This window comes from Danio rerio, chromosome 23 (assembly GCF_049306965.1).
Source record: "Danio rerio strain Tuebingen ecotype United States chromosome 23, GRCz12tu, whole genome shotgun sequence".
NCBI lineage: Eukaryota > Metazoa > Chordata > Actinopteri > Cypriniformes > Danionidae > Danio > Danio rerio.
In genome coordinates this window covers 35,807,878-35,824,802 of record NC_133198.1, presented here as the reverse complement: position 1 = coordinate 35,824,802, position 16,925 = coordinate 35,807,878, and the positions used below count along the sequence as shown (strand labels likewise).

Here is a 16,925-nt window from a genome sequence, read left to right as displayed (position 1 = left end):
AAATTTAAAAAATTGTTGTATCTTTTATTCACTGAACTCTTAATTTACCAAACTATGATGACTTCCGCCACCGAGAAACCTGGAAATGTGAAAAGGATACATTGTGTATGAAATGCCTTTTTAATATTGTTATGTCTGAAAATCTTTGCTTAATAGTTTTGTTAAATCTATTTTCAAATCAAATTTGACTAACTTAGCTTGATCTTTGGTCTCAATGTATCACATTTAAAATAAATATTTGTAAAGTCATTTTAAAGTAGTCCTGAATACATGTGATTATACTATTTTTTTAATTATTATTACTTTACACAGTAATAATAATAGTTAACAACTTTTTTTATGTTTTACATTTATATGCATATGTGTGCAAATGAAAAAACAATGAAAAAGTTTTGTAGAAGTTATGTAGAAAAAGTTATGTAGAAGTGAAAAAGTTACAGTGTTCATCTTTATTTTTGGAAGCGCTGTAATTCACCTTATTGTGTGCTCCCTATAAATGATAATTTACAGAACACACTGTGTTCCCTTCAAATTATTCATAAAATGTTCTTTACTTTTCCTAAAATGGTTTTTAAAAAGTCTTAAAAGTAACTTCATAAAAAACTTTGTAAAGATTCATTATTTTTGCACTACTTTTTTTTTTTAACTTAAAAGGTGCAAGTCGACCTTTAGCGTACCTTGATCCATTGCCAACCTTCATTTGACAACAGAACAAGCAGCTGACGTTGGATCGTTTAATGTGATTTGCTTACTAAGTGCTTCACTGTATTAAAATCAGTGCAACCTTTTCACCCTCCTACTGATGTCTGTATAAACAACCAAACTGACCTTGACTTTTAGATGCGAAGCAAACTGCTGACTCTCGCTTGACCTTTCTCCTCCTGCAGCCTGTCCCTATTGATGACTCCTTCTGCGGTTTGGACATCAACCAGCCCCTTGGCGGCTCTCAACTGGTGACCGGGCACACACTTTATACAGAAAGCCGGGATCGCATGACTTCGGTGACCTCCTATGTCTATAATGGCTTCTGCGTGGCTTTTGTTGGCACCAAGAGTGGACGACTGAAAAAGGTAAGTCTTTTTTTTTTCTCAGCTATGGATTGAAAGTTGTGGCTTTGAGAAGCAGAAATGATTTGGATGTTAAATGGAGATGTTGTACAGCTTTAACCTCGGGTACAAACAATATTTTCGTTCACAACCGGCGAGTCACGTTAGTTATTAATGGTGTCTTCTGGAACGCTGCTTTGAGCTGCTCTACTGGCCTCATTTAAAAGTATGGATAGGGAAGAAGGCAACCAGAAACTTTTCGTTTAAATATTAAATACCTTTTTGTAGGATTCTCCTGGTTCTGTTCACTTTTCCATCCATAATGGGCAGCTTAAAGCGACCTCTGGGGCTCCCGTCTACCTCCCTAGTCTATTAATTTTAATAGAATGTCTTCCCAGCCGAACCCTAGACAAGAATGTTAGACATAAGAGCCACAGACGCTTTGGAGAGTATAGGATTGTCAGATGTATGTCTCTAATATCTATATTATATACAGTGTAATGCAGATAAAGGGCGAGGAGATAATGTAATGTCAAGCACCTTTTGGTGGGTAATAGTAGCATTATAACAAGAAACCATCCCTCGGCTTCTATCGCTTGAAGTCAACATGAAACTACTTGCTTTCTTTTTGATTTGCGAACGTTTTTTTATCAAGAAACTGAATAATCAAAGGCTTCAGTGCCTGTTCAACCAGTGAGCGATATTTTTCTGTTTATTCTCACTGTGTGCTTGTCATCTGTCTCTTTAAATGCTCAAGCTTGTAAAATAGAATGGATTCTGATTGACTTCCATTGTTTTGATTTTTAATTGGCTTGAAAAATCTAATGCAGCATTCTAATGATATTGTCTGTGCTGGTGTTATAGTTGTGATGTCAACTTGTTCAACAGTTCAAACCGAGAACTGAAGAAAGGGGATTTAAGTGACTTTGAACGTGGCATGGTTGTTGGTGTCAGATGGGCTGGTCTGGGTATTTCAGAAACTGCTGATCTACTGGGATTTTTCACACACAGCAATCTCTAGGGTTTACAGAGAACGGTCTGAAAAAGAGAAAATATCCAGTAAGCGGCAGTTCTGTGTTTGCAAATGCCTTATTGATGCCAGAGGTCAGAGGAGAATGGCCAGACTGGTTTGAGCTGATAGAAAGGCAACAACAACTCAAATAAACACTCATTACAACTGAGGTATGCAGAAGAGCATCTCTGAATGCACAACGTGTCCAACCTTGAGGCAGATGGGCTACAGCAGCAAAAGACCACGCCGGCTGCCACTCCTGTCAGATAAGAACAGTAAAATGAAGCTACAATTTGCACAGGCTCACCAAAATTAGACAATAGAAGATTAGATTGAATCTCTGAGGAATGTTTCCTGTACCTTGTTGAATCTATGCCACAAAGGATTAAGGCAGGATTAAGGCAAAAAGGGGTCCAACCCTGTAGTAGTAAGGCATACCTAATAAAGTGGCCAGTGAGTATAATGTTTCTTAATCAAATGAGCAGTGTTAAATGTACTGAACTGTTCAAAAGAAGACAGTCATGATGAATTACAGATCTCTATGTGTGGTTCAAATTGTTTGCCCATTAGTGAGCAGCCAGTTTAGTTTGTGTTGACATGTTAGCATGTGGCTAATGATCCGGCTGCGGTTGGTAGCAAGACGAGACTACCTGTAGTAGGCAATTATAATGATGACGAGGGCTCTGTCAGCTGCTTTTGGAACTCAGACCCCCTTTGGGGCAAGACGGCGTTGAGTGACAGGACAGGCCCTGTTAGATGAGCAGGAACAGGCTTGCCCACCTCCTGTCCTCACCCCGCAGCAGCTGCAGGAGACACCAAAGGGATGAAGACAGAAAGACAGACCTGCTCCACAAACGTTGGTTTTGTCCCTCATTCCCACCTGCCCCCCTCCTGCTTTCAAACACACACACAAATAACAGCTGCCTTCCCAGACACCAGGGAGAACGGACAATGTCAAAGTGTCAAAACCGAGTGTTTGTTTCATGCCGGTAGCATGGCAACGTCCAAATTGTGTTTTGCGCCTTGATTAATTAATTTATAATTGAATCAGCAGTGCAATCAGGAAGTGGCATCGGAGGCATTCGCTCACTCTAATCCTCTTGTTTTAGTGGCTTATTAATTAATGTTATTTTTTTTTCTCTTCTCACAGTTGGTAAAATTAAATTAGGCCAACAGCACGGTGCTCTTCTTAGAAGTGCTGCCGTGGCATGTTTATCTAGCCTCAAGGTTGTTGTAGAGTCTCAAGCTGGTGCATATCGCCACCCTAGTGGAAAGAAAGCAGAATAGTGCGTACAGTTTGGGTGGAATTAGGATGATGCAAGATGCTGCAGAAGTGCCTTCCAAGGAACATTTGACTTGTTTGTATATCTTTCATTTTTTCAAAGGCTGGAGGATAAACCCTTGGAAGGTTTTAGGGCAAATATATGAGCCCTTAAGAATAAAACACAGCCATAGATGGAAATGTGATAGTCTCTGCAAACCCTGAGGATTCAACCACATCTGCACAGGGTGTAACAGTGTCGGAGGAAGAGGATGAGACGGGCCTTATGGGAACTTGTGTGTTTTGGAAAGGTTACGGAGATTTCACAGCCCCAGAAAGTGTGTCTTTTGGAGAATTCACAAACGAACCCAGAGATCTCAGGAAGCTGGTATTTTGGAGAGCCTTGACTTTGGGTCCATGAGCCTTTGTCCAACTGTGCAACTTAGGATCTGTTTCCAGTTTTCATCTGGTCATCTCAGATTAATTAATGTTTACATGGTACTGATATGCATTCAAATACATTTAGTTATGGCCACTTGTGGTTGGACTTTATCTCTTTTGTTTAGGGGGTATTTTGCCAGGACGTGTAAAGTCAGTAGAGAGTACATGTACGTAGATATCTTTTTAAATGTGTTTCACCAGCTTTGTATATTAGAAAAGCACTGAAATTAAAAAATCTGTGTTGAAACTGAAAAGTTCTAGATGCACTTGGCTGAAATCCAAAACTGAACTTGAGCCTGAAATAGCTTTGTAATATGCTTTGTATGTCTTTAGCCATATCATCCTACAGCCCAAGACTGGTCAGTCACAAGCTAAGCAGGGCTGAGTCTGGTTAGTACCTGGATGGGGGGCCGCATAGGAAAACTTGGTTGCTTTTGGAAGTGGTGTTAGTGAGGTCAGCAGGGGCGCGGATCCTGCAGTCTGTGTGAGTCCTATTGCCCAGTAAAGTGAGGGAGACACTATACCAGGGGTCACCAATCTCGCTCCTGGAGGTCCGGTGCCCTGCAGGGTTTAGCTCCAACTTGCCTCAACACACCTGCCTGGGTGTTTCAAGTATACCTAGTAAGTCCTTGATTAGCTTGTTCAGGTGTGTTTGATTAGGGTGGAGCTAAAATCTGCAGGACACTGGACTTCCAGGAACAAGTTTGGTGATCCCTGCACTGTACTGTCAGTAAGCGCTGTCTTTCAGATGAGACTTTAAACTAAGACTTTTTGTGGTTATTAAAAATCCAGTGGCACTTGTCATAAAGAGTAGGGGTGTAACCCCGATGTCCAAATTCCCTCCATCAGCCCTTACCCATCATGGCCTCTCAGTCATCCCCATCCACCGAATTGGCTCTATCACTGCCTCTCCACTCCACCAATACATATATGTGGTCGCACCATCCAAGTGCATGCTGCACACTGGTGGTGGTGTGGAACGACCATCCCCCTCCCCATGATTGTGCGCTATATAAATACACATTACTTATTTACTTACTAATAAATTATGTATTATTTTATTTAATGATATGAAGTAATTTTGTAAAGTTTTAAAAATTTAAATGAATAACTTATGTTATATTGATTTTTAAATCACAAACCAATAAAATAACCACATTTTATTGACTGTAACATTTTTATGAGAGTGAATGAGTCGAGAAGCGTCATTTGTTGCCATGACAGCACAGTAGCGCTAATGCAAGCAGCAATATCAAGTATACTGCATAAAAATGTTCTGTTGTCACATCATTTGAAGATACTTTGCATTGCTGGTGAGCATGTGCAGTAGTTGCTCCACAAAGTGGAATATTTAGCTGTTTGGAACGCGCTCATGCAGACTAGTCGATGGTGCACTCTGCTTCTCTTACACTTTGGTCGGCGTGGCAACTAACCAGTCTTGTCTGTCTGTGTTGCTGATAACTAATATGATGACCAGTGTTTTACATTTAAGCTGATTTGTATTTATAAGGCATAACTTTAGACATAAAAATGTGAAACAAATAAGCACAAAATATGTCATGTGTCATATTATATCATATATATATATATATATATATATATCATAAAGGTCATTGCAGAAATATTTTCTTGGGGAAAATACAAGCTTGGGAGCTTCGTACAATCATTGACCTACCACATTTTAAAGCCAAGCTTAGAACCCACTTTGGCTTTTAATGCATAGTAGCACTGACACGTTTCTCTGTTTTAATGTTTCGCTGTATTTTATTGATATCTCTTGTGTTGCTTTTGCATTTTAGTTGTGTTGTATAATTTGTTTTTACTGGTGTAAAGCACTTTGATCAACCTTGGTGTAGTAAGATGCTTTATAAATAAAGGTTGATTGGTTATTTTTACTTTCTTCGGTTAATATATATCTTTAATAATACATTATTTAAATATTTAATAATGTAGTTTTTACTTTTATGTCTTGCCTTAATCTCGGCCATGCCAATGTTTTAGGGTTTTGATTCTCTGTAGATGATATATTGTTGGACAGGGTTAAGCAGTTGTGCCTCATCCTTTGAAGAATGGACTCAGTTTTGTGATCTGCCTATTCCTGTCCTCCAACCGGGAGAGCAGAGGGAGGGAAACCAGAGAAAGAGGGAGAAAAGCGAAGCACAGTGGCAGCAAGAGAAGGGAAGAGACTGATGAAATGTGAAATTTAGCTCAGCTGAAGAAACCGGGCTTGCACTGCTGCCTGTAATTGGATTGGCTCCTTTCCCAAAGAGCAAACCCACCACTCTCTATTGCCACTTTCTCTTTCTCTCTCTCTCTCTCTCTCTCTCTCTCTCTTTCACACACACATACACCAATTCCCCATTCAATCGACACAGTCCCCTGCTGTAGCCTTTACTCGCTCCAAGCAGAAGTTCCATGCTGGCTGAGCTCTCTTTCTCTCTGTCTCTCTCGCATGCTTATTCTTTGTCTTTGTGTCCTGGTGAAGCAGATACAGGCGACTCTTGCAGCATTGGCTGGACCAGTAGCCGGACACACAAGTTGAGGGAAAAAGCACTTTGAATGATTTAATGAAAGCAGACCCTGTGCAGACCCAGGGTGCTATTGTCCAGCTTCCATCAAGCCACTGTAGGTTAAACAGTTTCAGCATTAGTCATTTTCACAATCCTTTTCTGTATTGTTGATCCACTGATTTAGGCAGTGAAATATTGGAGAGTGGTTGAATGTGCTGAAGCGATATTAATAGCCCTCCGCTGGACTTTCAGATTGATTAATAGTATGTAGGATTTGAAAAACGGCATAATCACTTATGCTGTATGAGTGTAACCTCTTATATGCACAGCCAGTAGTTATTTAAATGTTTAACAGTTATTTTAATGTTAAACAGTTTAAGTCAAAATTAAAATTAATTATTATTAAAGTCGAAATTTGTAGCCCTCCAAAAAATTTGCTTAAGATTTTTTTCTTTTCAATTATTTTCCAAATGTAAGTTAAAAGAACAAGGATTTTTTCCTTATATTTCTTTTAACATTTTTTTCCTCTGGAGAAAAAAATATTTGTTTTATTTCAGCTAGAATAAAAGCAGTTTTTTTTTTTTAAAAATCAATATTTTTAGTCCCCATAAGCAATATTTTTTCCCGAATTGTCTACAGCAGTTATTTCCAACCTTTTTACTACCGCAGACCGGTCAACCGGGGACGAAGAAAATTACAAAGCACTGCAGTGTTTGTCTTGTGCAGTGGGTCTTCTGTGTTTGTCTGAGATAATTAGTCTTACCGAAATGTGTATATTCCATACAAGCTTAAGCTGATCAGTCAGTGCTACCTATCATGTGACTTGCGGTGCGTTCGCGACATTCATTCAACTGGGTGCGTCTGGAAGGCGCGAGTGCGTCAACGAATTTGCGCATTGAAAAGATGTGATATGTGAACGGCCCCTAAAAGGCCGTCATTTGCAATCCCCAGCAGTTGATCTTCTTGCACAGATATGCTGGATTCACCTGATTTGTTGACAAATAGGTTGCGGATTGATTCCTTGGCATTTCGTGGGTCCTTCACTGGACCCTTTCACCTTAGCAAAGAAACTTTCCAAAGACGTCTGTTTCTTACTCATTTTGCTGCTTGTGGGTTGAATTTGGATGCTCAAGTGACTGAGATGTATGCAAGAGAATAAAAAAAAATAGATTTTTCAAAATGAAAGATTGTTCAGTCTTAGATAATAATTAAACAAAAATAATTAATGAGTTCTTGTGCGGCCCAGTACCAATTGATCCACAAACCAGTGGTTGAGAACAAATCAAACCATTGTTATATAATGAGTTGCCTAATTACCATATCTATTGTACTTTTCTGTTAGTTAAAAACACTTATCAGTTTTTAATCATACCAGTTTTATTAAATTAAACTATATTATGAATTACATTCACGCTTTATTGTGCTGTTGTCTGTCAGAGAATGTAACAGGGTTGTTTGTGTTAAAGGCTAGCGACCTTACTGTGATGCCAGTGCCCTCTGAGCCGATGGGTGGCAGAGCAGTGATACTGTTCACCTCAGCGGGATTTTGGCAGATAAGGGTGGCAAGGACAGCGAAATGAACATCACTGGCATTCACCATCATATTCAGCTCTTTTTTTTTAGAGGTCAACATCGACAGCATTTAATTGTAGTAAACTTGAAAATTCATATTCAGAAGGAATGCATTCAGTGCTATTTTAATACTTAATGCCTACAGAAAATACAAGTTATTTGTAGCAGAGCAAGATACTGAGTAGGCTATATTTACTATCAAAAAATATCAGCCCCTGTTAGGAGTGTTGCGTCAGATTAATTATAGGGCGTGAAGTTAAGTTTATATTGTGTTTTAAGTGCAAATCTCAAGGGAGAGTGTAGGCTTCCTGAGAGGAGGGGGAATACGTTAGGAGCGATCAGCCCCAGAGGGTTGCTTTCTCTTTGATATTGTTAGAGAGGAAAAGACCGCATACTAAAATTAGATCTTTAAAGTTATCCCACTGGGAGATTAGCGATGATTTGAGATGGTCACACGATCTGAACTACATTAATCCAATCAGAGCGCTGGCGTTGTGAACTGTGGGACTGCAGGAAACGGTGTGACTCAGGTTTACTAAAAAAAAAAAGTCAATTGAAAAGAGCACCTGGGCTAATTATACGTGCCCCCATTAGACATCCTTCTATTTCTAATTGGTGGTATAATAAGTACTGTGATGCGAGGAGTAGTTTGCATGACCTACATGGTAATTCCACTCATGTAAAAAAATCCCTAAGGGAAACAATTTTACATCTGCATTATGTAGTGTTGGTGAGCTAGTTAGAAATGTAGTTTTCCTCGCCACAAGCATCTTCTAATTTAAAGCAGATAAACGACAGTCAGACTATTTTTTAGATCCAATCTTAAAGAAGTTTAAGCTTAGTATTGAAACAAATATCTAAATATACACATACAGCTTAATGTTTTCACAATCAGGGTAGTGTTTATTTGGCACAAGAAATATCAGCATTCAATTAAAATAAATGTTAGCATTAACATATTAACCACACATAAGCACACGGTTATCTTCTCCTCAACACTGTTTTTATAGTTTGCAGCAAGCTACATTGCTAATTGTTAGGAAAACTAGCTGACTGTACTGTTATTAAAATGCCTGTGCTACTACTGTTTTAGCATTCCTACTTTCAGTTATCTTCTCCTCAAACTAGCTGACTGTATGGTTTTGAAAACAGCTGTGCTTCTCAATCTCTTATAGATATGCCATTTTTAGCATTGCTACTTTTAGTTAGCTTCTTCCTGGCACTGTTTTTGTTTGCTGTTTATGTCAGTGTTAAACAGGTAGTCACAGCAAACTACATTGCTAATTGTTGGGAGGAAAAAAATAGCTGACTGTAGAGTTTTACAATCATCTGTGCTACTATCATCATCTTATACTGTAGATATAGCATGGCTACGTTTAGTTAGCTTCTTCTCAACAACTCTTGACAATCCTAATTCCTGTCATTTCGCTTTGTATGCCAATCAGTAATTTGTTAGGGTAGTTGAAAATGTTATGAAAACATTTTTGCTCTACTCATCCATTCTTTAGTTATCTTCTCCTCAACACTGTTTTTATAGTTTGCAGCAAGCTCTTGTTAATTGTTGAAAAAACTAGCTGACTGTATTGTTATTAAAACACCTGTGCATTAGCATCACTACTTTCAGTTATCTTCTCCTCAACACTGTATGGTGCAGCAAGCTACATTGCTAATTGTTGGAAATTAGCTGACTGTAGGGTTTTGAAAACAGCTGTGCTTCTCCATCTCTTATGCCATTTTTAGCATTGCTACTTTTAGTTAGCTTCTAGTTTATGTCAGTTTTGTACAGGTTGTCACAGCAAGCTTGCTATTGTTGGGGGGAAGGAAAACTAGCTGACTGTAGGGTTTTGAAAACAGCTGTGCTTCTCAATCTCTCATAGATATTCCATTTTTAGCATTGCTACTTTTAGTTAGCTTCTGTTTATGTCAGTTTTTTAAAAATTGTCATAGCAAGCTACATTGCTATTGTTAGGGGGAAGAAAAACTAGCTGACTGTAGGATTTTGAAAACCAGTTGACTGTTATGAAAACATCTGTGTTAATATAATCATCCATAATTTCAGTTATCTTCTTCGCAACACTCTTTTGTAGTTGCAGCAAGGTACATTGCTAATTGTCGGAAAAACTATCTGACTGTTATTAAAATACCTGTGCTACTATTAGCATCGCTAATTTTAGTTAACTTCTTCTCAACACTTTTTTGTACAGGTAGTCACAACAAGCTTCATTGCTAATTGTTGAAAAAAAACTATCTGACTATATGGTTTTAAAAACAATTGTGCTTCTATCATCCCCTATATGCCATTTTTAGCATAGCTACATTTAGTTCTTCTTCCAAACACTTTTTTGTTAGCCATGTCAGATTTAACATCTTAACAATAATGATTCCTGTCATCTTGCTATTAGCCAATCATATATATATTTTTTTTTGAGGTTGAGAGAAGTAAAAATAGCTGATAGTACTGTTTTGAAAATACCTGTGCTACTTTTAGCATACTTTCAGTTATCTTCTCCTCGGCACTGTTTTGTACAGGTAGTTTCAGCAAACTAATTGTTGGGAAAACTAGCTGACTGTACTTTTATGAAAACACCCGTGCTACTATTAGCATGGCTACCTTCAGTTATCTTGTCTTGAACACGGTTTTGTACAGGTAGTTGCAACAAGCTACATTGTTAATTGTTGGAAAAAAAACTAGCTGACTAGAAAACATCTCCATTCTTGAAAAATGTAGTCATTAGCATTGCTACTTTATCTTCTTCCAAAACTTTTTTTGTGTTGTGGCATGCTACAATAAATTGCAAATTTTAGGGGCAAAAAGTAGCTTAATTATCTACCACCATTTTGAAAACGTCTATCATTCGCCTGAGAAATGTCATGTTTGGCATTGCTAATTATAGTTAGCTTCTTGTTTCGGATTGTTGCTTATGCCAGCTTTAACAGCACAAACACAAACAGCACAGTGGACATGCATGACCAAACCGATTCCTGTCATCCTGCTCCGTTAGTTAATCAGCATTAGGTTTGAACTGTGTTCCGACAGGGCTTAGAGGAACGGTTCAGGTGGCTTCCTTCTGGCAGGCAAGTGGGGCTCTAATTGGACAAATGTCTCATTGAACTGGTTAAGTGAGTTTCTGGGCACCAATCCCACTTTCCTCGACACTGACATCATCACTGACATGGTGGACGTGATGAGGACTGGAGCAGAGACGCAGCGGTGATCTGCAGCTGACTGCGACACATGAAAGAAATGTCGGTTTAGTGGACTGAGCTCGCAGCTGTGCCTGCTAAAGTAGTTAGCTTAACCTCGATTGGTTTTATCCCAGAAACACCTTTATTCTGTTCGGAGCATCCCTTGTGGTTCTAGTTGCTGAAGTCTTTGATGAGCTGGGAAACAGCTGGGTTTGGTGGCTTCATCGTGTTTAGCTTTCCCAGTCTGTATCCTCCGGATTCTACCGTGTCGTTCCTTGGATTTGGTCTGTAATGAGCCATGGCTGAAGACTTGCTTTATTGTCTGGGGTACACAGCAGGGAAGAGAGTTGGAAATGGGGAAGGGGAAAACGCTTGAACATGTAACATGCTTTCCAGCACTTCTGTGCTTTAGCCTAGCTTCGTGGCAACCTGAGAATAAAACCATGTATGTCCCATGAGGATACACACAAAACTAGCACATATACTCACTGAAATGTAGCAGTATGCATTTTTAAACATCTCATGAAAAGGCTTGACATAGTTTTCCTTTCTATGTTGTCATATTTAATTTCTTCATGCTTAAAATGATAGTTTCCACCACAACAATGAATCGTATGATGCTGAAACACCTTAGATTGTGCGTATCTATGTAAATAATAATACTAACAGGTCAACCCTGCTGAAAAATACAGCTTAAACCAGCCTAGGCTGGTTGGCTGGTTTTAGCTGGTCGACCAGGCTGGTTTTAGAGGGGTTTTGGCCACTTCCAGGCTGGTTTCCAGCCGTTTCCAGCCTGGTCTTAGCTTGTCAGGCTAGGAGATGACCAGCTAAAACCAGCTTGACCAGCCTAGCCAAGATGGGAGTCCAGCCCAAACCAGCTATATCCAGCTTAAACCAGGCTGGTCAAGCTGGTTTTAGCTGGATTTGGCTGGTCATTTTCCAGCCTGACCAGCTAATTCCAGGCTGGAAATGACTGGAAACCAGCCTGAAAATGGCCAAAACCCCTCTAAAACCAGCCTGGTGGACCAGTTAAAACCAGCCAAAACCAGCCTAATATTTTCAGAATATTGGCTGAAATCCAGTGGTATTGTGGTTATTTTGTCAAATAAAACTATATATTTATTAAAATGTTGCCAATGAGATTGCAGTTAAACACACTGACTAAAAAAACCTTGCACAAAACTCTTCTGTTGATTTCATAAATTGACATTCCTCTTTCTCCAGATGTCTGCACCGCTCTCTCCTCTGAGAGATAGGCAGAGATGATTTTTACTTTAGCAGAAACTTAATGAGTCATTTAGAAACAGGCTGTCAGCAGCAAAAACCCTCACTAGAGTTTGCCCCGCTAAGCAAAACTTGCCCGCCAGTTATGTGTTAATTTGTTTTTTCAAGGTCAAGGGGGCACCCGGCACATTGGTTTTCATACGGATGGCATTTTCTCAACAAGCTGCAAAACTACAACAAATTCTGCCGTTGTGCGGAACGCAAATTGGTGTATCTGTTGTGCTGCTGGCTGAGGTTATACGCTTTTCTCCTGCTGTTTCATAATTACTTGAATTTAGAAGAGTTTTTTTTTTTTTTGTAAAAGACAAGCTTTTCGTTTTAATTTCATATTTATTGTGGTGTGTTATTATCCATGATTTCCTTTTTCAGAATAGTTTATTTATTTATTTATTTATTTAAAGGATCGACACTTGAGGAGAAGTGCGGTATCTGCTGCCAGATACAAATAGTCGCAAGATGTAGTCGTTTAAATGTTGCTTCTGGTTTTGGCACTGTAAGGAAGCTTCAATTACTCTGAACACAAATGAGCAAAACAATAGAACATTTCATTTTCAGTGGATTTACTGGAATTATTGAGTAAAATATTAAAATATTTTTATTCTATATAGGTCTTATATATATAATATTGTCATATTTTTAACTTTACATCATAAATAAGTACGTTTCAAGTGGTCTCTATTATTTTTCCCCCTGTATCTGTAATATCACATTTTAAACGGTACTATTTTGAAACATTTTGTTGTCATGAAAGCGGTTTTATCAGCAGATGAGTCCTGATCAGGTGATTACAGTAATCATTATTGTCTGCTGTGATTGCAGATGGTGTTGCACCCTCAGTGCCACCTTGCTGACTCTCAGCGAGATTGCGAGCAATCTTCCTAATCATGTTACTGTACACTGGGCAATTCAACTTCAATTTGCCTCCTGCCAATAGTGGGAGACTCTGATTGGCTGTTGAAATTAGGAGCTGTGAGAGCACATATTGAAGATTGGCCTGCCCTGATTTTCCAAAGGGAAAGACAAGTTGACAGAGTTTTTGAGTTAGGCAGGCAAACACTTCATGCAATACCTCTATATATATGATGTTTCAAATATTGCAGTTATATAATAATCTTTTTGCATTATACTTGTATTTGAATGTTAAAAGTTCGAGGCTATTCACTCTAAACTCACTTAAATATGATCCAACCCTTTTCAATAGTCACATTTACTTTGTGATTCATGCTTTTATAAAAACACAAGGCCAATAAGGTTCATCCTTGCTTGTCACAATGTATATTTGTGTTTCTGCAAGAAACAATAACCAGTGTTTATATGAGTAATATCACAAGAGTAGCAGTGCGATATGGCTGTATATTGACACTGGTGGGAGACATGGTATACTCGTGTGATATTGCATTTATACAACATTTTGATTGAATAATCATGTAAATAAAAAAGAAAATCAAACATGGACAGTTTCCAAATCTCTTTTGTTCAAGAAACTACTTTCCTTCACTATTCATTTATTCGCATCAGCAGCTGATGTCAAAACAGCAGAAATCTTTGCTTAAAAACTCGTCATTTTAGAGCTAGTATTTGAATCAATTTCTTGAGTAATGTCTAAAGTGATGACAAAACAGGTGATTTTGCTCACATTTCAAGGTCATAAGGCTTAACAGAATGAAATGCCATCAGTCTACTGGGATTTCCTAATATTGCAATTTGGAGATCATAATAATTAACCCCCCAAAAAACCAAAGCAAAGCAGTTATTTACAATTAATACAGCACTACAACATACCAAATAGAGAGATTGACTTAGAATGCCACTAACCTGTTTTATAAGGATTTGCTCAGCTGTAGTTTGAAATACAAAAAGCATGCTCTGAGTTTTTCTCCTTTAAGAGCTTATTATCTGTCACCATCTTGTGACTCAACCATATTTGCTCTGCTCAGTATGACTGGTAGACACTATCCTAAACTGCATAGTTGCAACCTAAACAACTACATTCTCGCCTAAAAAAAGCCACAAAATAGATTACGTTGTCCAACAGCAGCAATATTTGTCAAACTGTAGTGTGTCGATTGATCTGCTATCACTCTATGTGGACAGAGTAATAAACACCAGTTTTATGATTAAAAGGTCCATATTAATACATCAAGGGTACAAATTAGTACCTAAAAAGTACATAACTGTACCTCTTAAAATGTTTAGGTACTAATATATACTTTTGAGGTACCAATGTGGACCCTTCAAGTACAAATGCGTACCTTTTGAAAAGGTACCACCCAGTGACAGCTCTTAAACTGCTTGATTCTTATGCTTGTTTTTTTTTTTTACTTTTTTGCTTTTGATGAGTGTTTTGAAGCATTTTGAGTGTACCTTTTTTCTATGGATTAACAGAAATCTCTAATTTCATCAAAATTTATCTTAAATTTGAACAAAAGTTTTTGTATTTTTTTTTTTTTTACTTACAGAGATACATTATGGTACACAAATACTTTTACATTGGAAAAACAACACAATTACACGAGAGTCCAGAAAGCATAAGAGGGAAAAAGTAAATAAATAAGCAAATAACAGTAAGGACTGAAAGATATTGTGAGGATAAGGTATTAAACTACCATAATAATAAAAGACCTTTCCTTTGTAATCAAAGTAAAATCTGATATTACAGATTCGTTGCTTTTCATTTGCTAATTCAGTTTTGTTATTTATTTTAGACCTTACTGTAGTACATTTGACACCCTAAGTATAGATATTTTTCCATTTTACTGTTCTTCACACATTGTTTTCTATACATGCTCTCACATAAAAATATTCTCGTCCTAATATGAACAAAAGTCTTTTGGGTTTGGAATGACATGCAGGGTAATTTTTTGGTGAGCTAAATCTAATGCTCAATGTGTTTATTCATCATTGCTCGTTTTTAGACCTGATGTGACTTTTTTAGGTGTCGTGACCTCTGTTTGACCCATTGGACAGAAAAAGAGAAGATAAAAAAAGAGAGAGCAAGTGACTTGATTCTGCTATTCATAACGAGCCTCACAGTTCTTTAGGAGGGATCTCAAGCTTTCCTAGACTGGCTCAGAACTGAAGCTCGGCTAAAGAGCCAAAGGCTGAGTGATAGAGAGACCCTGCTGTTCCTTTCAATCATCAAACACACGTCCACACAAAGACAGACACACACACACACACTCCTGCCCCCAGACCTCTTCCACTTATCTTCTTGGCACGGTCTTCAGTCGGCCTTCTGTCCGTGTACAGTCGTGTGTCCGAGCCTTGTGTGTGTGTGTGAGCTGAGCACCGGCCAGCTGTCTTCCTTTCGCTTTTGTGCCTCTGTAAGCTCGTCATCCGTCTTCTCTTTTTTCTGCATCTCTGTTTTTGTCTCTCTCACACTGTCTTTCTAGCTAGTCCATTACATTACCATTAGACAGCCCACCCTGCAGTGATCTCATTACTGACACACACACACGCACATACCTACCACTTTCTTTCAGTCTCCTTTTTAGCCTAGCTATCTTTCGTTTCTCTCCCTCACTCTCTATTTCATTCTGCTTTTTTTTGTAGTCGCTCTGTTCTTTGTTTTTCCGATTCGCTCTTTTTGCCACTGCTTTAAATTTGTTTTCAAACCATGTTTTTGTACTTTGAGCTGTTAAAGAGGCTTTTTAAAATCTCAGTGGACGCTCTCCTTTTTTTTTCTCAAATGAAACTCTGTCATCATTTCCTTACCCTCATGTTATTTCAAACCTTTCATCTGGAACTCAAATGAGGACTTTTAAGAATTGTATTAGTCACTTTTTTATTATTGTTGGATTACAGCAAATGGAGCTTTTAAGCCATAAAGGTGCCATAAGTTTAGTCCTTCTGTTCTCAGGTATTTTTCAAAGTTTTGTTTAGAAACAGACTGAAGCTAAAACTGTTATTTACTGAAAGTTTCAATTGGAACTTTCCTTAGGGAAGTGGGCATGTCCAGTTTCCGAATGAATCATTTTGAGTCAGATCTTTTCAGGGATTCTGTTGAGCCACTTTGCAAAACGATTTGAATGAATTGTTAATGAATCAGACTCATTTGATTCTGGAGTTCACCTCACTTCACTGAATAGTATCATTGAATAATGAATGGAATTCTAATCTGAAGACTTGACATAGTTCACTAGTCCATGTACCATGAACCAGTTTTTATGATATTTGCGTGATGAATTTGCCTCCTTTTTGTAGCTTGAATGCTTTAGTCCAACATTATAAAACAAAAAAAAATCTAACTGCTTTATTTTTTTGGTTGAATCAATTGGTCTTTTCTAGTCATTGCAACTTACGTGAGTCAAACTGACTAAAAATAAGATAAACTTTGTATAACTTAAAAGAATTCCTTTAAACCCTATGAACGTATACAAATAAATTAAAGTGTCATAAGAGCTTTTGTTATGATGGCTTTTTGTTATATTATGTTTGAAGAGCAGTAAGTGCATTTTTAAATTTTTTTTTATTATTATTTTATTTTTTTATATTTTAAAAATTTATAAAAAATTAATCACTTTCTGGCTATCAGATATTAGGCTTGGATATATATTGCAATTGTGATTTTCGAAAGTATTACAGGGCTTTGTAAACATTTATTATTACCATTT

General features: G+C 37.9%; 1 protein-coding gene and 1 long non-coding RNA gene across 18 annotated transcripts in view; one reads left to right on the top strand and one right to left on the bottom strand.

The window, feature by feature from the left end:
• The window catches only part of plxna2 (plexin A2), a 775,253-nt gene that overhangs the window by 468,748 nt on the left and 289,580 nt on the right, over nt 1-16,925 (top strand). For 15 of the 17 annotated variants that reach the window (XM_073939239.1, XM_073939238.1, XM_073939236.1 and 12 more), the window contains one exon: nt 888-1,070. In XM_073939239.1, the coding sequence (XP_073795340.1) occupies nt 888-1,070 (183 nt within the window). Of the gene's footprint in view, nt 1-887; nt 1,934-16,925 lie in introns of all 17 variants that reach the window. The other 2 variants (XR_012398604.1, XR_012398605.1) reach the window with 2 other exon arrangements.
• Nucleotides 8,721-15,744, bottom strand: LOC141380518 (uncharacterized). The gene is made up of 3 exons (XR_012398611.1): nt 15,507-15,744; nt 11,169-11,350; nt 8,721-11,068 (listed from the first exon to the last, which is right to left on the bottom strand). It is a non-coding gene; the product is annotated as an uncharacterized lncRNA (long non-coding RNA).